Genomic DNA, 19783 nt, shown 5'->3' on the forward strand with positions numbered 1-19783 from the left:
TTGTAAGAACCCCGTGAGGGAGATACACCAGGGGAGGCAGCCCAGCGTGCTGATTAAGAGTATGTCTCTGGATCCAGCCTGCCTGAGTTCAAATCCCAGCTCAGCCTCTCACTAAATCTGTGACCTGGGCAAGTGACTTCACCTTCTTGGCCTCAGTTTCCTCCTATGTTCTAGAGAATGACAAGACCACCTGTCTCATAAAGCGGTTGTGTGGATGGGTAATAATCACAGTAATTAGTGCTTACCATGTTCTTGGCTCGATTCTAAGTATTTTGCATGAAATAATTCATTTAAGCCTCATAATACCTATGAGATAGATACTATCACTCCTCCTTCCTTTTTTTAAGGTAATGAAACTAAAGTTAATTTGCCTCCCACTCTGCTGAGAGGTGGCAGAGCTTGAACCCAGAGGCTGTGTCTTCTAGAGCCCCTCCCGTTAACCTCCACAGCATCTCTCCACACAGGCCCGCTCGGTCCCTGCCTCACCTGCTCCTCTCAGGGTTATACCATTGGGGTCGAAACTCATGGGTTCTGGGGGTGCTGCGTGCTCAGATGGCTGAGGATCCCAAGAGTTCCTGCAGGACTGTGGCGAGGAGCCCTCAGTACACGCTTTCTTTGGTGTCTCATGTCTCTGCTTAAGGCATCAGGTCCGTTTTAAGTTCTACTCCGCAAGATACCAGTTGGTCCCAGTGTGAAAAAAAAAAAAAAGGCTTCCTGCTGATCCTTGAGTGAAAGCACCCTCCTGTGAAGTATGCAAGGCTTCTTCTGTGGCTCCAGCACCCCCTGAGCCAGGCTGGGAAGCCCTGTATCCCGGGTGGAAATGCACTGGATTTGGTTCATAATGAATTCCCAGTAAACTGGGAGGTAGCCAGGGGGATGGGGAGAATGACTTATTTTACAGATGAAGAAACCAAGCCTCAGAAAAGTGAAGGGACTTGCCCAGGGTCGCACAGCCAGGATTTGGGAGAGCTCAGATTTGAACCCAGACTGCTGTGGTTTAGGATCCGGTGTTGTGCACTGTAGGCCGGCAGACTTCCCACCAGCCTCTGGTCTTCAGGGAGAAAGGAGGGAGCGCCCCCTAGTGGGAGGGGAAAGAGCAACGGGCTGGGAGTCAGGCGGTCCAGCCCATCTCCGGACTCTGTCCACTCCGGCTCTGTGTGTCTCTGGACAAGTTCCTTTCCCTCTCTGAGCTTCAGGCTCCTCACTGGGAAAATGAGATTCACCCTAAATTACCTCAAGCTCTAAAATTCTGTGCAAGAGGAAAGGGTTGTGAAGGAAAGAGATGGGGCAGTGTGGGGGACATGAGGGAGGAGTTGGGGCTGGCGTGGGGTGTCAGTCCCATCTTCCTGCCCCCACCCTTTCCCCCTCACCGTCCTGGACCTAGGATGGCCAGCTGTCCGTGGCTGCTGGGCGGGGCTCGTCCCTGTGCCAGACCCAGCCGAGCTCAGCAGAGGCCCTTTGTCACCCAACGCTTGCCGGGGCCTTGGCCACCGGTGTTGGGTATCTGGGTGGATTGGGTTCTCTCCTGGCAGCCCCACAGATGCCGCACTCCTGCAAGGGTGGTCAAGCGGGCAGGGAGGAGCTGGTGCTCCCTCCTCCTCCTGGGCTCCCCAAGGGTCGTAGCGGCTGCTGCCTCTGCTTTTGGACTCTGGGGCTCCCAGGTGAGGGTTCTGTGGCCCCCAGCTCACGCCGGGGGCCACAGTGACATCCTGGTGAACAGGTGTGAGCTGGATCCTCCGGCCAGGCCAAGGGCCTTGGTCGGTGTGGTTGTGGGCTGCGGGTGGAGGTGGGTGGCTTTCTCCCATCCCATGCCTGTGAGACTCGAGTGGGGAGAACAGTACGTTTCGGCAGATATAGGCGGTGTGGACGGGGGAAGCATCTATGCTGGGGGGCCTGGGAACTATTACCTGGGGAGGAGGGGGTTATGCCCTTGACTGTGTGGGCATGGCATTGTGCAAACAGGGTTGTGAGCACGGGTGTTTCTGAGGGGAGGAGGTGGGCATGTTAAGATGATGCCTGGAAAGGTGACGACGTGTGACAGTGGGCATGGGGCGGAGGGGGTGTCCGCCGGGGTGGAAGGGGGGGCAGTGTGGTGTGTGTTTGTGTGTGTGGCCGTGCGTTAGGCCTAAAAGTAGGCAGGTTGGGCGTCGCACCCTGAGCTGTGTGTGCGAGGGTGTGTGTATACCAGGGATCGCGTCATGAAGTCAGTGTGTCCGTAGTGGACAGTTAGGGAGTTCGCGTGTGTTACGAGGGTGCATCAGGCTGTGGCGGGGGGGGGTGTAGCGTGGACGGCCCACTGGATTCATACAGCAGGACGCTTGGCACTGTGCACAGTGGGTGCATGTGTGCGTGCGTGTGTGTGTGTCGCACCTGCAGCGGGGTCCTCCTGAGCGCCTGTCCCATGAGGCTTCCGGTGCCTGACCCTCGTCACCACTCTGTGCTTGTCCCTGCAGGAGCCGCCACCCCTGACCATGTAGATGCCAGCGCCAGGGAGCAGGATGGGCCCCGCTGAATGGAGACCCCTGGGTCTACAGCCCTGAGCCCCTGCGGCCCGTGGACCTCGCCCCACGCCCAGGGACGCCCCTTGGAGCCCACTGCCGCTGTTGCCAGCCCACCGCGGCCGCCCCCCGGAGTCGGCCTCCAGGAACCACAGCCGTCCAGTGAGGCCGTGCTGAGGACAGCCACGCGGAGCCATTGCCCGGCAGCCTCCTGTCCAGCGCTGACCCTCGGGCCCCCCCGGAGCGGGGACTGCAGCAGACATGGGTGACATGACCAACAGCGACTTCTACTCCAAAAACCAAAGAAACGAGTCGAGCCATGGGGGTGAGTTCGGGTGCACGATGGAGGAGCTGCGCTCCCTCATGGAGCTGCGGGGCACCGAGGCCGTGGTCAAGATCAAGGAGACCTACGGGGACACCGATGCCATCTGCCGGCGCCTCAAAACCTCACCTGTTGAAGGTAGGTGCGGGAGGCTCCAACATGGGGTTTGGATTCGGGAGTCAATCAGACCCTGGGCTGCCTTCCCCAGGCCCCAGGAACTTCCTCATCTGGGCTTGAGCACGAAACCAATAAGCCAATTCCAGCTCCCCAGCCCCTGACGCTAGGCTGGGTCATGTCCGACTCTCCCAAATCCAGACTCTGATTGGGAATCCCTAGGTCTCTGGGGCAGCTGTGGAGCTGCTGGGAAGACAGGGCAGGCAGGAAGATGGGCTGTCACGGGAAAGGAGACAGATACCCATGTGTGTCTTGCCCTAGAGATGGGTGTGGGGCTTTCTTACAACTGCCAAAATGAGCCGACTGGGATCTCCAGAGAAGGAAGGTTTCAGTTGCCTGGGGCTCCTCTGGAGGGGACCAAAGCCAGACCATCTGCCACAAGGCAGAGAGGAGAGACGCCAGCCCAGCTTGGGCACCAGAGCTCAGAGTTTGGGTCTCATCCCCACAGTTACCTTCCCCTCACCCTGAGGAAGAAGAGCTCCCTACATAAACCTCAAAGGCATGGGTCTGAGGCGCTCCCAGTCCTGCAACTTTGCACAAAGAAGCTGCATTAAGCCTCAGTTTCTTCCTCTGGAAAATGGGACCAATGCCTATTTCACAGTGCCTAGTGGAAGCCTGAGCATACAGTAGGTGCTCGATATGTGGCAGCCATTATTATTCCAAAGAGAGTGGGTGACAATCCCTCCCGCCGGTAAAGACCACAACCTGGGAGGCAGGCAGCATCTGAAGTCTCATCCCCACTGACAGATGAGAAATCTGAGGCTGGGAGTTCCTCCCACACCATCTCCTAACCCAACCCCCATGCCCTGGGCCCTGCCTGGCACAAACCCTGAACACATGCCCTGCAGAGGCTGCCTGTATACCTAGCCCTTCAGCCGGGGCCAGGCAGTCCATCGCTACAAGGGCACCCACTGTGCCTGGAGGCGCCACAGGTCAGTGTCCCTCTTCTTCTGCGGCGCTCCTCTCTTGGGTCAGGAGAAAAAGCGAAGAAAGGTCCTTCTTCCCAGATTGGCTGCTATCTCTGATGTTTTGCCCACATTGCTGAGTCTGGGCAGAAGTTTCGAAACACCTTTTGCTTTCGCGATATTGTTTGGTTTTGTCTTGGCGGGGAGGGTGGAAATAGAGGAAGCGTCCTTTCTTCCCTGCGTGATTCTAGCTCAGGGCTTAAGAACAGCCACGTGTGGCCCTGAGATGGGAGTGGGCTTAGCCTGGGGGCTCCTGGACCCCAGCCTCGTGTGAACACCAATCCGTGGCAGAATGGCCTGTGCTCACCTCCCCCATCAGGCTGGCACACCTGGCCTGCTAGGAGGCAAGGTTGTCCCAGTGGTCTTTGCCTTTGGAATGGGATCAGGAGATTCTCCTGAGTCAGGAATTCTTAAGTGTCTCTGGACCTCAGACTCTGGGGAGACCCTGATGGAAGCTATGGCCCCTCCCCTCAGAAAAACAGCCAACTATGTGCAACAGTGAAGCCCACGCTACTAGCAGGTTCACAGAGCCCCTGGACTCCAGGTTAAGAAATCCACCCTCCCCTCCCCCTGTCAGGCTCTGGGACCTAGGAAATCGAGTGGCTCATGGCCACGCTCCAGTGCTGGGGGCAGCAGATGTACTCCTGAGGACAGGACCCGTCCTGTTCCTCTCTGAACGTCCAGTGCCCAGCCTGGTGCCTGGCACAGAGGAGGGTGGATAACTGCCCCTTAAAACCCTGAGACGTGGCCACTGAGGCCCCAGTTCACACAGAACAGCTCTCAAATGGCTGAGCAGCCAGAACAGCAGACTGAGTGCAGCAAGGGCCCCGGGGATCAGAGGGGAAAAGAGGTGGGTGGGCAGTGGAGGTTAGGGAAGGCTTCCTGGAGGAGGAGGTGTTTGAACTCGGCTATGGAGGAAAGAGAAAGAATGCGATGTGGCACAGAGCAGCATCTCTTAGATGGAATTCCCCAGACTGCTGGTGTGCTGCAAGAAGTTAGGCATTACGTGAAAAGAAAAATAAAGGAGATTTTATTTTTGTTTTCTCATCTGTAAAATGGAAATGATAATGACAGCTCTGACTATTGCTCTGCCATCTGTTAGCTGTGTGCCTTTGAGGCTTTTGTCTGACCTCTCTGGGCCTTGGTTTCCTAATATTTCATGAGCATCAAGTGAGATCTCTCGTGGGAAGAGTCCTGAGAAGGAGGAAAGCCCATACTAGGATTAACCAGAACCCCTGCTGCATTGATCCCAGGGTGCAGATGGAGCCGCAAGAGGTTTGGGGAAGGCCAGAGGAGCGTAATGCTACTCTTGGACTTGGACTTGGACTTGGATGACTTGGGTTCAAATTCCAGCTGTGCCATTTAATTGCTGCATGATTCTAAGCAAGTTACTCAGCCTCTCTGTGCCTTCGTTTTCTCATCTGAAAAATGGGAAAATACTAGTGACTACCTCATAGGGTTGTGGTGAGGCTAAAGTGAAGTAGCTTAGCACATGGATAGCACTGTGTGTTAGGATTCAGCCCCAGAGAGTAAATGCCTCCATTTCCCCATTAGTTACATGGGTTTTGAATACTGAGTGAGATCAGGCCAAGTCCTCAATCAACGTCGGCTCTTGTTGTTTCCGGTATGATTGTCACTACTCTGGAGAAGCAGTCACGTTCTCCATGAAGGGTGAAACCTGACTCTTCTGGGACGCTGGCCAGTGTCCGACCTGGTGCTACACGTTTTACTAGGCTATTCTGCATCCTTATCATCTGTGTTCCTGGAAGCAGGTGGTGATACCCATTTCACAGATGGGAAGCATGAGGGCTCAAGGTCACCACCACGGCTCACTTCAGCGCAGACTTTGAACACAGTTGTGTCAGACACCACGCCCAGGTGTGCCCTCAGCCACGAACCACACGCGTGCACCTAGGAACGGTCCTGCAAAGGTGCCCTCTGTCTGCCAAGGGTCTGAGGAGGGTGGGGCCACCAGGACACTTTTCGTTTTCTCACATGCTCAGCATTTGTCCTGCCCTGTGTTTGGCCTTTTTCTGACTCAGAGAAATGCTCCAGCCCTGCCCCCAACTTCAAAGTCCATGGTCTGGGGCTGTCCCGACTCCAGACAGGGGCCCAGGTTTGCCATTCCCCAGACCCCCTGCCCTCACCTGCTGGCGTCAGCAGGCAGCAGCCTCTGAGTCACACTCCGGGAAGCTGCCCCAGGTGCATAAATTAGCCTTCCCGTTCGCATCCAGCTAATTGTAGGCAGAAGGATCTCTGCAAGTGATAGAGGGGATCTGAAGCCACAGAAGTCAACTCCCACCCGGGGCACCACCTGTTGCCCGCACAGGCCATGAGCTCAGTGCCCACAGCCTGGCCATGGTGGATATTTCACTGGGCCACTGAGTGCCATTGCTTTCCTCTCCCACTGCTGGTTCTCTTCTATCCTGGTAATGCCCCTCCCTTCGTACCCTCCACTGCTCCCTTCTTTTCACATCTGTCCAACCTAGGACACTAGAGCCCCTAAAACCCAGGTTTGAATCCTGACTGACTTACACTTCAAGGGAATTCATTGAATTCTCTGAGCCTCAGTGGTCTTATCTGTGAAATGGGCATAATGACACTACCTATCTCACAGGGCATTGTGAGAATTACATCAGATTATCCACATGAAGGGTTAACGCAGCGTGTGGCAGCCCCGAGACACTTACAAAACGATGTCCATTATCAATGTTATTATTATACCCAAATATCTTTTTTAAAAAAGTGACATGCTCTGGCCCCATCCCTGTGCAAGAATTAGGCAATTAGATAAGACGGTGCCCAACACAGAGTCAATGTGCTATCAGAGGAGGCTTCCCAGAGGAGGTGGCTTCGCACTGTCTGGAAAGATGGATGGTGGGTGTTGGGGTGGCCTGTGAGCCCTGAGGCAGGAGCTGTTTGTCCTCCTCCACGGTGTCCCCAGCACCTGCTGCAGTACCTAGGGGCTCAAAAAATATTGGCAGAACGAAGGAAGGGAGGGAGAAAGAAGAGGTGGGGATGCTCTGTGCCCCTCTCTGTGTAGTATGGAAGCCTGCAGCCTGGGGACAGGACGGAGGACGCCCTGCATCGGCCAGGGAGCACTTGGCTTCAGTTCCTGGAGCCTAGAGTGGCAGTACCTTGAGCCCCTCGACGCACATGGCTCTCGTCCTTCCCTCCTGACCCCGCACCGCCAGCTGTCAGCAGGGACGGCTCAAGAGGCCCTGTGGGGCGCTCCCTGCATTGCATATTTCATGGTGGGGGAGAAAGGGGACAAAGAAGACAGGGCGGCCGCAGGGTGGGGTGGAAACCGGATACGTCGGAGTGTTGTGAAACGGAACCTCCAGTTAATTTTGTATGACTCCTATGGCCTGCCCAAGCGGGGGGAGAGAGAGGGGCTGAGGGAGGACAGGAGAGCAGCCCATGGGGGATGGTGCCCCACGTGGCGTGAACACGATGATGAATGAGACGCCCCTTGGGCCGGGTAGGGCCCACATCGCCAGCAGAGCTGCCACCTGCTGGGCACAGGGCGGTGGGGGGAGGTGGCATGAAAGCAGCGACGTGGGGGGATCTCTTGTTTGTCACTGTGATGCTCTATTCCTCTGTGTGTCCCATCTCCCCAGGGATCTCTGGAGCCCTCAGAGGCCAACAGGGAACGTGAGGCAGACACAGCTGCCCAGTGTCCCAGGCAGGGTGGAGCTGGGGGCCACTCCCCCAGGGACGCGGGGAGTTCACTGCCTGCCTAGAGAGGAGGGAGGTTGCCTTCCCTCACCAGCCACACCCCCTCCCCGCCCCAACCCCCTGTCTTCACGTGAGGCAGCCCAGGACTCTGTCAGGTGCAAGGCCTGGGGGAGCAAAGTTCCTCCAAGTATTGAAGAGCCTGAGGAAACCAACCACCTTCTCAAATACATGCAGGGGTGGAGGAGGGGCAGACATGAAGCCTGGGGACGTGTTCCAGCCTTGCCTCTGTCAGTAAGTAGGTTCATGACCTCAGACGAGATATTTAGAATCATGACTTCAACTTTCTTATCTGTAAAATGGGAACTGTGCTACTTCACTCTCTGTCATTTGGAGATAGTGAGTTGAAAGCGCTTTGAAGATTTTCTACCAAAGAACCACCATCTTCCAGTATTTACTGAGTATTTCTGTCTATTAGGATTCTATTTGATAGAAACCCATCTCAAACTGACTTAAGCAAAAAAGGGATTTTCTGGCTTGTGCAACTGAGAAGTCCAGGGATTGTTCTGGCCTCATGCATGGCTGGATCCAGGACCTCCAGTGCTGAGGGGGCCTTTGTCCGTCCCTTTCCTGCTCTCTTCTGCCTCCACTGTCCTCTGTGTGGCCTTCATTCTCAGGCAGGCCTTCACCCCATGAGGGCCCCAGCAGCCAAAGGTACCTCTTTCTCAGGGTCCCTCCCCCACTAAGAATCAGAACAGACTCTCACTGAGCCACCTGGAGCCACTCTTGAAACAATCCCTGTGGCCAGAGGATGGAATAGATTGATAGGGCAAGACCAGGTCACGTGCTCCCCCCCAAGGGGTGTGGTCCTACTGTGTGCAGGAGAGGTATGGAGGAAGAGCAGGCATGCTCCATGCCCTTGAGGATGGGGAGAAAGGATAGAATTGAGGAGGCAGGATTCAGGAGCACCAAATCTGGAGTGATTGTAGCCAAACCACCGCGCTGTTAATGACACCAGGGAAGCAGGCAGAAGCTGGGTCCATCCAGGCAGAGGGGGGTCTACGACTAGTGTCCCAGCAGTGAAGGGGCCAACTCTGTGTCACGGTCAAGCCCTGGCTCCATTCTTATCCAGCTGTGGAACACAGGGCAGCTGATCTAACCTCTCTGTGCCTCCTTTGCCTCACCCGTGACGTGGGGTAATAACAGTGCCTCCTTCCCAGGGTTGCTGTGAGGACCAGAGTAACACGTGTCAGGTGCTGGCTGCCGGGCACCTGGCAGGTGCTATCTCAGTGTCAGCTGGGGACTCTGGGTGACTTGAAGGGATGGGTTGGGTTTAAATTAGTGGAGAAGAGGGAGCTTATCTGGGCAGACAGTGGGCTTAAGCAACACGTGTGAGTCAATGGGTTTCAAAAAAATGAGCCCCGTATCTGACTTGCAATGCTTGTATTCCCTCCCCCACCCCAGCACCACCAGGAAAACTAAATCCCTTAGAAGCACAGCTTTCCGTGAAAGTCCAATGAATTACGTGTAGACGCTTTCCAGAATGCCTCCCGCACGTCTTGCTGAATTATTAATAAAATAAACCCTCGTGTTGATGGATACGTGCTCTCTGTCTCCCAGGCTGGGGCAGCGGAGTCTGCGCTGGGCAAACGGTTCTGCAGGCCTGGGGGGAGTGCAGAAGAGTTAGGGAAGGGGCCTGACCCACCACTGACGGGGCTTCTGGGAGGGTTCCAGCAGGACTAGAGGGACTGCGCGTTCCTGGACCCATGCTGCTTGGCCTGGTCCGGTGCTTCGTAATCAGGCAGCCTGAGGGGACGTGGAGGATATCAGGTCGGGGGAGCATTTTGGCTGGGCCTCTCATGAGGCGGACCCACCATCCAAAAAGCCTGTGTCCCCAAGCCACCTAGTGGCTGCAATTTACTGTGTGCAAACTTACCAGGGCCAGGTCCTTCTTCATGTGGGCCTCACAGCAGCCCTGTGTGAAGGAAACCAAGGCTTCAAGAGGAAGGTGACCCTGATTTTTACTCGGAAGGCACCTTGGCTTTACAGAATGAATATACCGTAAACACGAGGAGCCTACTGTGTGCTCAGAAAGAGGAAGAATGGGAAGAGCACTGGCTTGAGTGTCAGCTCCGCTCTCAGGGCCCTTGAGCAAGGCACTCCATCCCTCTGAGCTGCAGTTTCCACATCTGAAAACGGTATGATAAAAACACCCGCCTTCCAGAACCAGCTGGTGCAGGTGTTCAAGACTGTCCCATTCTTCCCCCTGCTATGTCATACTGAGGGGAGATGTAAGCTGACACACTTTCATGCACTGAACAAATGTATATTCTGCACCTACTGTGCACAGGCTTGGGCCACATTGCCCTTCTGGGTTCTGTATGCATCTCAGTCAGTGCCTGTGTGATGTGGCTGAACACGGGAGGTGGGAGGCTGGGACAGGGCAGCCTTCCAGGACACTCTCTCTTGGTCCAGGGCCCAGGACAGAGGAGCCCCCTTCCTGACCCCCTTCTGCTCCAGAGCTCTCTAAAGTTTCCCTGGAAAGAGGGCTGCAGAGCTGGGTTATAAATCCCCCTGCCCTGAAGACCCTTCCAGTCTAGCTGTGATGGGGCTGCCATCTGTGATCCCAGGTACAGCCGTGGTTCCAGGTACAGCCGTGGTTCCAGGTACAGCCGTGATCCAAGTTCCAGCTGTGATTCTAGGTGTGGCTGTGATCCCAGGTATAGCTGTGATCCAAGGTACACCTGTGACCCCAGAGACTCATTAACACGTATTGAGTGCTCACAGAGAGCCAGCTTGTCTGCTGAGGCTTCACGTCATTATCTTGTTTAAGCCACACAGACCCCTGTGAAACAGGAACTGTTTGTATCCGCAGCTTTCCAGTGAGGAAATCGGGGCTCTGGGCACCGCCACTAACAAGGGGCTCAGTCAGGACTGGTACCCAGACAGGCTGGCTGCTGAACGTTGCACACATAACCCCGTTAATCTACTGCCTCCTGTTGACAAGAATAACTCTCCAGCAAGAGGGAGTGCGCTTCAGGCGAAGGAGGGGGCAGCCTCTGCCTGACGGGAGACAAAGGGTGGGGAGCAGTTGAGTGTGCAGTGATGGGGAAGAGAGCGTGTTCTTACTGAGAGGAGAGGCCTGAGCAAAGGCCCTGGGGTTAGAGCCAGGACACGAGGAGAAGTGAGGGATTCATTGTGCTTGGAGCCGAGGATGTATCTCAAAAGGCAGAGGACTCCAGCCCACAGATTATGAATTGATTTTCGTAGACTGGGTTTTAGCTGGTGTGTTCACGCAGTGTGTGCAGACTGTCAGCCTGGTAATTGTGTTTATGTTTGTGTGAAATGGGTCGTGAGCTCCACGAGGATGAGGCATGAATACAGCTTCTCTCCAGGGGCTGGGGAGCCAAAGAATTCACTGAAGGCGGAGAGACTGAGGTTTGGGTGAGGTGGTTCTCATACTAGGTTCCCTGGCGTTCCACAGAGGTGCCCCAGGGAACAGGAAGATGCTGAATAGATGGGGATCTGGCCTTCCTGCCCCACTGGCTACCAGAGCAGCTCCTTTTTTGTTTATTTTTCTTTTTTAGCTCTGTTTTTGCATGGTGAAGCATCTGGTGAGTTTTGTTTTGTTTTTAACAGAGAATTTTTTAAAAAGAAAAGAAAAAAATTTGCCCACGTGGGGCCTTGGGAGGTTCATCTTGCAGCTGCCCCATCCTGACCATGGTCTGGCCTCATGTGCGCGGCCCAGCCACCTGTGTTGGAAGATACACTGGGCTGGAAAGCCTCCAGTGGGGACCCATCTGACTTTGGGCCCTGTTGACTAAGACATCTCCAAGCCCCACTGCCAATGAAGAGGGCCGGTCTGGGAGTCTCTGAGCTCCTCCAGGTCCTCAGGACCCCCCCAGCAGTGCAGACATCAGGCTGGCCAAAGCGTGATTAACTCAGAGCCAGTCCCCAGGTCCCTCTTCCCTTGAAAGACTATAGCTTCACATGCTTGTGGCTGAAGCCCCATCACAGCCCTGGCCGGGGCAGTGCCCTTGGCTCCTTGCCCCAAGCCCCTGCCCAGCTTCCCAACCAGGCGGCTTCAGAGTCCTGCCCACCCTGGCTTCCAAAAGGTCTCTAGCTCCAGAAGCCCAGGGCCCTGGACATCAGCCTCAGATTACCTCACCTCCCTGAGTCTCTGTTTCCTCATCTGTCAAGTGCGCTGAGGAGTGGGAGATGGTGCTTGGTAACTGCAGGCTGGACCGTCTCTAGCGTTAGGGCAACCTCAGTTGTCCACCCAGCCTGAGTCCCACAAAGCTCAAGAGAGCTGAGGCTCCCTGTCCCTCCCGGCCTGCCTGTCACACGAGAGGCCCCAGCAGGGCAGGTGAGTTACTTATACAGGCCCCCTCACCCCACAACGATTGTCTTACTCCTCCTGGCACAATCCAGGCCCTGCTGTGGTTTCAGACCCACAGTTATTTATAGTCAGTGGAAATTAGGGCCTCTGCAGATGGTTCCCTCATACCCACCTGCCAGCATCAGCCTCCACCCCAAAGGGAGGCGCCCTAGAAATTTCCATGGTCCCAGCAAATGATTCTAGGGAATGTTTCTGCACGGAGAAGACTCTGCTCTTTCTATAGGATATCTTTGGAGAAGATACCAGAGAGTTGAGAAGCAGAAGTGAGCCCTTCCCACGGGAGGATCTGGGAGGGCTGCATGGAGGAGGCAGTATCTGAGCATGCTGTTGAGGGATAGGCGGGGATTGCTGTGGAGAAAGGCGCTCCAGGTAGAGGGGAAAATGTAGACAAAGGCACAGGGGCGGGGAAGAAGGCTATGTAAAAGGAAGAGCCGATCATTCTGTTTGGTTGGGGCTTGGAGGAGGGAACCACAGCAGTAGCGATAACAATTAAGAGTAACTGAGCATGGGCTTCCCTGGTGGCGCAGGGGTTAAGAATCCCCCTGCCAATGCAGGGGACACAGGCTCGATCCCCGCTCCAGGAAGATGCCACATGCCGCGGAGCAACTAAGCCCGTGCGCCACAACTATTGAGCCTCTGCTCCACAACTATTGAGCCCATGTGCCACAACTACTGAAGCCCATGCATCTAGAGCCCATGTTCCACAACACGAGAAGCCACCACAATGGGAAGCCTGCACACTGCAACAAAGAGTAGCCCCCGCTCACTGCAACTAAAGAAAGCCTGCGCGCAGCAGAAAAGACCCAATACAGCCAGTAAAATAAATTAATTAATTAATTTTTTTAAAAAGCGTAACTGAGCATTCGTTGTAGATGCTCCAGACACTGTTCTAAGAGCTTTATGCACATCATGACCTCATTTGATCCTCCGGACAGCCCTATGGGGTAGGTACTATCCCCACTTTTACAAATAAAGGAACTGAGGCACGGAGCAATTAAATCAGTTGCCCGTGGTCACACAGCTAATGAGTGGAGGGATCCAAACCCAGGAATGAGAGTCAAACCCAGGCAGGGAGATTCAAATTCCAGAGTCCATACTAGGACTCCATATGTTAAGCCACAAAGTTTGGGCTTAAATTAAGAGGCTAGAGGGAGCTCTTGAAGGTTCTCGAGCAGAGGAGCAGTGCAACCAGGATAAATGGCCTGGCAGCTGTGAGTTTACGTTGGATGGGGAGATACCCCTGGAAATAAAGCCAGTGCGGAGGGAGGGACAGGCATCTGAAAGAGAGGTGACAGGGCTGGCCCCCAGCCAGTGATGGAAAGGAGGGAACACCAGCTGCTAAGGGAACACCAGATCCTACGGGACCAGGCAACCAGCAAAGCAGGAGAAGTCAGAGAGGTAGATGGAGAGTGTCAACTGCAGGTAGGGTGTGATCAGGGTGTCTGACACTGGATAGGCAATCCGTTAGACATAAGGACTGTCGGGAAGAGTCCAAAGAGGACAATGAAGGAGTAACAGCCCCGGGGACAGGCTGCTGCATGGGCTCTTGGGAGACCTCTGCTGGACAGAACAGCAGAATAGAGCATGCCCTAGGGCTGCCCACACACGAACACCAGCTCAGGTCAGGGCTGATGGACAAGAGCCTGAGGGACTTACAGACCTGTGGGACCACAGGTCTGGAGTGACTCTCAGGGACCATCTCATCCAGAAATCCCAGGGTGCACTGAGGCCCAGGAGGGAAGGGACCTGCCCAAGTGTACAGTGCATGAGGTCCTGACCCAGGGCCATGGCCCCCGAGTCGTCTCTGCACATGGTGAAGGGGGCAGACGTCCCTCTTCCCTGCCCCCACTGTGACCTCCCCACCTCCCCTCCCCACAGACCCTGGGCTGTCATCCATCCCTGCCCTGCTGCTCTATATGTTTCCAGGGGCCACAGTAACAAAGGACCACAAACTGAGTCGCTTAAACAGCAGAAACGTATTGTCTCACCATTCCGGAGGCCAGAAGTCTGAAACTGAGGTGTCCGCAGGGTTGTTTCCTTCCGAGGGCGGTGAGGGAAGGATCTGTCCCAGGCTTCTCTTCTTGCCTTGTAGGTGGCTGTCCTCTCCCTGTGCCTTCACCTTGTCTTCCCTCTGTGTATGTCTATCTCTGACTGCAAATTTCCTGTATGTAAGGACACCAGTCATACAAAGTAGGGCTCACCCTCAAGACCTCATCCTAGCGTCGCTCCTACTCACTTCTGCAGTGACTCGACATGGTCACATTCTGAGGTTCCAGGGCTTAGAACTTTGGTATATGGACTGGGGCGGGGGGCGCAAAAATCCACCCAGAACATTCTCACTTGAGACAATCGCCTCTGTGCTCGGAGCCACAGTTGCTCTCCTGTAAAGGGGGGATGTACATGGGGACAGAGGAGGGCTGTGGTGAGGGCAGACGAGCTCTCTTCTGTGTGGACACGTGTCTCCGAGAGCCCCATCCCACCGTGGGCATTAAGAAGCCATGATGCAGCCTAAGCATTAAGCAGCAGGCATCCTGGGTCTGAGCCCAGCAGTGCCACTTACTTACTAGCTGTGTTGTGCCAAGCAAATGACTTCACCTCTCAGAACCTGTTTACTCATCTGTGAAACAGTACTTGTTCCCGATCCGTTGTAAGGAATAAATGAGCTGGTGTGAGTTAAGAACACACAGCTCATGCAGGATGCCTGCAGGGAACGGAAACTGCCATTATTATTATTACTATTATCAATATCATCATCATTATTTACATATTATAGGTTCAGGACGCTGAGGCCCAGAGAGGGAAAGATCTTGCCCAAGCTCACACAGCCATGTGGCCACAGCCAAATGAGAACTTGGGTCTCCTGACCCGCAGTCCCAGCTTTTTTTAACCACATCCCTGTGTGATTTTTTTTTAAGTGATTCCTGAATGCCTAACATTAGGAGAGCAATTAAGCCGCCTTCAGCTTCTCCATGTGCCTGATGGAACATTGTGGGAAATTGTTGTTACAAAGAACAAGCAGCAATGTGGATGCGGCTTGTGATGTAGTGCAATGGGAAGAAAGCAGGCTGTAGCGTGGTACACGGCAGCAACGCCATGGAAACAGTTGTGAGGGGGAAAGGCTGAAAGGAAACATCCAGAAAGTGCCAGTGCTGGGATTACTGGTGAGATTAGGGGTGATGGTTTACTCTCAGCTTCTTCTTCTGCCTTGGTGGGGATGTCGTTCTAAGGTGGGTTGGCTAAGACGTGCTGGTTGTAAGCGACAGAAGCTGTCTGGGCGGCATGATGCAGATGTGAGGGCAGAAGGGTCGTGGTCCCCCAAGTCAGAGCAGAGGCTGGAAAACTGAGCTTGGTTGGGACAGGCAGGCATGGGTGGCAGGACTGACAGAACAGATGCCCCTTTGGGGAATGCAGGGTGGGGAAAATCTGCTCCAGCTGTTTTGGGTCCCTGTATCGCTCAAGATTCCAGGCAGCGCTGTGCTGACAAACGCTTAACACGCAGCCCTCTGGGTTGAGAGGGAGTTCTCGCTTGTAGTGTATGCTAATTTCCGTGGTGGCTGCCCTGGGAGACAAGCACTTTCAGCCTCCCATCTCCTAATAGAAGAAACTGAGGCTCAGAGAGGACCTGCGTAGGGTCGCACTGAGTGGGTGACAGTTGGGACTTGTCCTTGGGTCTCCTCACTTTCCCAGTCCTCTGCCCCTTCCTCCCTCTTTCCTTGCTGGAGTGTGTTTGAAGGAATCACAGTGTCAGAAAAAGAGCCCCCCCTAGTCTATGAGAAACGAGAGCTGTCCGCTGGGAAAGAGCTCCGTCCCAAGGAGCCGTTGAGTATTCATTGAGAAAAAGTGGTCACCGAACCATACCCATCTCAGAGAAAGAGGCATGTGGGGAAATCCTGGGCAAGCCCCACTGCAGGAAAAAAAAAATCCCTGCAGAGGCAAACTGTAGAGTGTAAATTACCACATTCTGTCTCAACTCCTAAAAGGCTAAAGCGTTTTCCTTTCACTTGATAGAGGCAGCTATGGCATATGTAGTGAGTGGGCAGGTACCATCCTAGACGTTTGGATTTTAAGCTTCCTGAGGGCAAAGGCAGTCTCATTTACCTCTGAAACCTCAGCACCTAGCAGGGATTTTGCATAAATGAAGAGATGAGTGATGAGACACATATAGGAGTGCTAAGGGTTCCTTAGTCCACCTGCCCCCAACCAGAACCCACAGCCCAGCTCAGCATGGGCACCACAGAGGTATCAGAGAATCTAACCCTGGCCGAAGTTGCCAACAATGTCTCCATCACCTCCCAGTACATACACCAGGCCGGCTTCCTTGCATTCCTGCTGTTTCCATACCTGAAAGGATATGTCCCTTTCATCCCCACCTAGAGGTCAGATCCCGGGGGAAGGTGCCAGCCAGGAGGGGCTGTGATCTAACAGAGACACATGTCCTGCTGCCCCCTTACCAGCCTCAAGGACGCATGAGCTGGCATGAGGCTGCCAGCATCCTCTTGAAGTCCTGGGAGATCTAATTACCCAGACAAGGAGAAAGTGTTGAGTGAGTGAATGCTGGGGTTTGGAATAATCCATTTTCTGACTGCTGCAGTTACTGTGAGGCTAGGCTGCAAAACTGTCCCTCTGATGTTCTGACAGCAGGCTCCTGGGACAGCTGGCTGTTTGATCTGGAACTGCTAGCTTTTCTGTCTCCCCCAAAGGTTTCCTAAATTGTCCTAACAATTACCATCTCGGGGAGGCAGCCATGTTTCCAGCCTCGGCAGAGTAACAAAGAAAGTGCAGCCACAATGTGGGAGGCTGATGCAGACCACCCTCGGGGCTGCAGTGAGTCCCAGCCCTGAGGTTTAATTCTGAGCACTGGAGGACAGTGGGGGTTGGGGGGACTTGCCTTTTATGTATGGCATCTCTTTTCAATATTGTTACCATTTTACAGATGAGGAAACTGAGGCACCATGTGTCAGGGTCATTTGCCAACAGGTTGCAGAGGTGACATCTGAATCCAGGCCCACCTGACCCAAGCCCCCACTCTTCAGTGTGTTCTAGACATCCTCATATCTTAGATGTTTCTTCCTACCCCTGTTTTGGGTATTAAAATTTCAGAGTCTCTTAGGACACGTCGTGCCAGCTCTGTCCTAAAGTTTTGTCCTTGAAAAATACCAGGGATGATTATTTCATGCTAGTGTGTTTCTCAGTTAATGGATACTTTTACCTTTTTCTGTAAATATCTAAGAAAGAATTGCCTCCAGTAGATGGACCAAGCAGTACGGGGACCAAGCAGTACAGGGTGTGAGGGTGTCAGCCCACCCCCTTTGCAGAAAAGCCTAGAGTGAAACAAAAAGTGAGAGGGTCTCAAGCACCTACTGAGCTCCAGGTATCAGAAAGCTCTTTCATTTGTTCATTCAGTAGATGTTTCTTGAACACTTCTATGTGCTAGACATAGCTCTAGGCCCTGGGGATAGATAAAGCGGTGAACAAAACCAGAAGTGTCACTGCCCTTGTGGGGCTTGTGTTTGAGTGTGGGTGGCAAGAAAAAAGCCAAGTAAATGGAAAAATAATTGAGATCATCCATTGTAATAAGCACTCTGGAGGAAATAAGCAAGAGCCTGGGGAGTAATAACAAAGCGATCGTCTGAGATCCTGGGATCGGGAGAGGACCTGGAGAATGAAAGGGGTGCTGTCCCGTGGAATGAAGGGGGAGTGTGGACACAGGCTTGGAGTTGGGGCCTGAGAGGAAGCCAGCAGGGGTTAGATGACCACGGGAACTGCACGAAGGCTGTGGGGTTTCCTCTCAAGTAGGGCAGTCGCTGGAGAGCTGAGAACAGGAGAGGGACGTGATGTCATTTCTCGTTCAGTCTCGCCAGGCCTTGCAAAGCAGGTACCAAATCTGCACTCCAGCAGGTGAGGAGAGACCAAGGCAATGAGTGGAAATGGTTCAGCCAGTGAGGAGGTGACAGGGCCACTTTTTGAACCCAGACCTAGGTGAGGGTCTCTGCATTGCCCCGCCAACCAGGGGTCAGTATGGCCAGAAGCCCAGCCCCGGTCTCCTGGCACAGTGCCCTGTCCTCCAAAGGTCTTTCTGCTTTATTCTGTTCCTTTTGGTTTTGTTACTGGGCCTCAGGCTGAACAGAACTCAATGGAGTGTGATTTGAGAGTTCATTGGGAACATTTTGTTTCCCCATGTAATTGCAAGCCGAGGCAGAGATGTGCTTTGCTGGTTGCTAAGCAACCAGGTGTGACCCAGAGAGTGGTGGGGGTGATGATTCTTCCCAGATAGCAGTGGCAGGTCCACCCCCCCACCGATAACCCCACAAGATCCAGACCCTCCCAGCCTGGCAGGAGAACCCCAGGGATTCATGATGAGGGGGACAAAATGACAAGTAGATGCAAACAGGAGAGGGTGACAATTCCAAACAAACATTAAATGGGTTCAGGCCCAAAGGAAAAATAAAGAGAAGGACCTATGTAGGGAAAGCCCTTTATGCCCATAATAGTAGCCCACATTTTTACTAGGTGCCAAATACTGTTCTAAGCACAGTAACAAACATCAACTCATTGTATCTTCACAGCAAGCCTGTGAGGCAGTTACTATCAAAATCCCCATTTTAAAGATGGGAAGTACAGAGTGAAGTAAGTCAGAAAGAGAAAGACAAATATTGTATGCTAACTCACATATACGGAATCTAAAAATGGTACTGATGAACTCAGCGACAAGAACAAGGACGCAGATGCAGAGAATGGACTGGAGAACTCGAGGTTTGGGAGGGGGCGGGGGTGAAGGGAAAGATGAGACGAAGTGAGAGAGTAGCACAGACATATATATACTACCAACTGTAAAATAGATAGCCAGTGGGAAGTTGTTGTATAACAAAGGGAGTTCAACTCAAGGATGGAAGATGCCTTAGAGGACTGGGATGGGGAGGATGGGGGGGACTCGAGGGAGGGTGGGGGGGGACTTGAGGGAGGGAGGGAATACGGGGATATGTGTATAAAAACAGATGATTGAACTTGGTGTACCCCCCCCAAAAATAATAAATAAATAAAACTAAAATAAATAAATAAAGATGGGAAAACTGAAGCACCTGGGGGTTAACATACCTATCCTGTAAGTGGCAGAGGCAGGTAGTCTGGGCCCTGGCCCAGGGCCAAAGCAAATGGGTGGATGGGCCATCTGAGAAGTCAGATTGGGGGTCAGTGAGGAGAAATAGAACACACGACAGATTTACTCAAAGACTGGAGTTGAATCAATTCAGCTCTTACTGGGGCCCTACTGTGTGCTGAACAATTTGCCTCATACAGAAATGAGGTAAAGAACTTGAGCTGGTGGAAAGGGAGTGGCAGCAGATAGATCCAAGCAGGCCATTGGAATATTTACCACAGTGTGGTGGATACTTTGGGAGAAGAGAAAGAGGCTGGGAGAGGATGGCCTTGAGGCAGACCCCAGAGGAAAGGAGACAGACCCGGGCCTGGAAAAGGAACCAAAGGTGGCAGGACAGGCATTTTAGGTGGCATTTTATCACCTGGGATTAGAATGAATTTTTTAGGTGTCTGCACCCCAGACTGCGAGCTCCTCGAAGCAGGAATAACACGGGCATTAAGGGAATTATTAACCCAGGTGGGGTTGTGAATTTCACATACCTTGGACTGGACTTATCGACCACAGGAAAACAGACTGTATCAGCACCTGCAGGACTTGAAGTATTTATCTTTGTATCCTTAGGACACAATACGTATCTGACATTTTGGATGCAGC

The 19783-nt window shown here is 53.6% G+C and overlaps 1 protein-coding gene across 3 annotated transcripts in view; it reads left to right on the forward strand.

Annotated features, from left to right (window-relative positions):
- ATP2B2 (ATPase plasma membrane Ca2+ transporting 2) overlaps nucleotides 1–19783 on the forward strand; it is a 200045-nt gene that overhangs the window by 80582 nt on the left and 99680 nt on the right. Inside the window, exon 2 of one of the 3 annotated variants that reach the window (XM_057706131.1) lies at nucleotides 2454–2958. In XM_057706131.1, the coding sequence (XP_057562114.1) occupies nucleotides 2760–2958 (199 nt within the window). In that variant the 5' untranslated portion in view covers nucleotides 2454–2759. Of the gene's footprint in view, nucleotides 1–2453; nucleotides 2959–19783 lie in introns of those variants that run through there. The other 2 variants (XM_057706132.1, XM_057706133.1) reach the window with 2 other exon arrangements.

This window comes from Hippopotamus amphibius, chromosome 13 (assembly GCF_030028045.1).
Source record: "Hippopotamus amphibius kiboko isolate mHipAmp2 chromosome 13, mHipAmp2.hap2, whole genome shotgun sequence".
NCBI classification, from domain to species: domain Eukaryota; kingdom Metazoa; phylum Chordata; class Mammalia; order Artiodactyla; family Hippopotamidae; genus Hippopotamus; species Hippopotamus amphibius.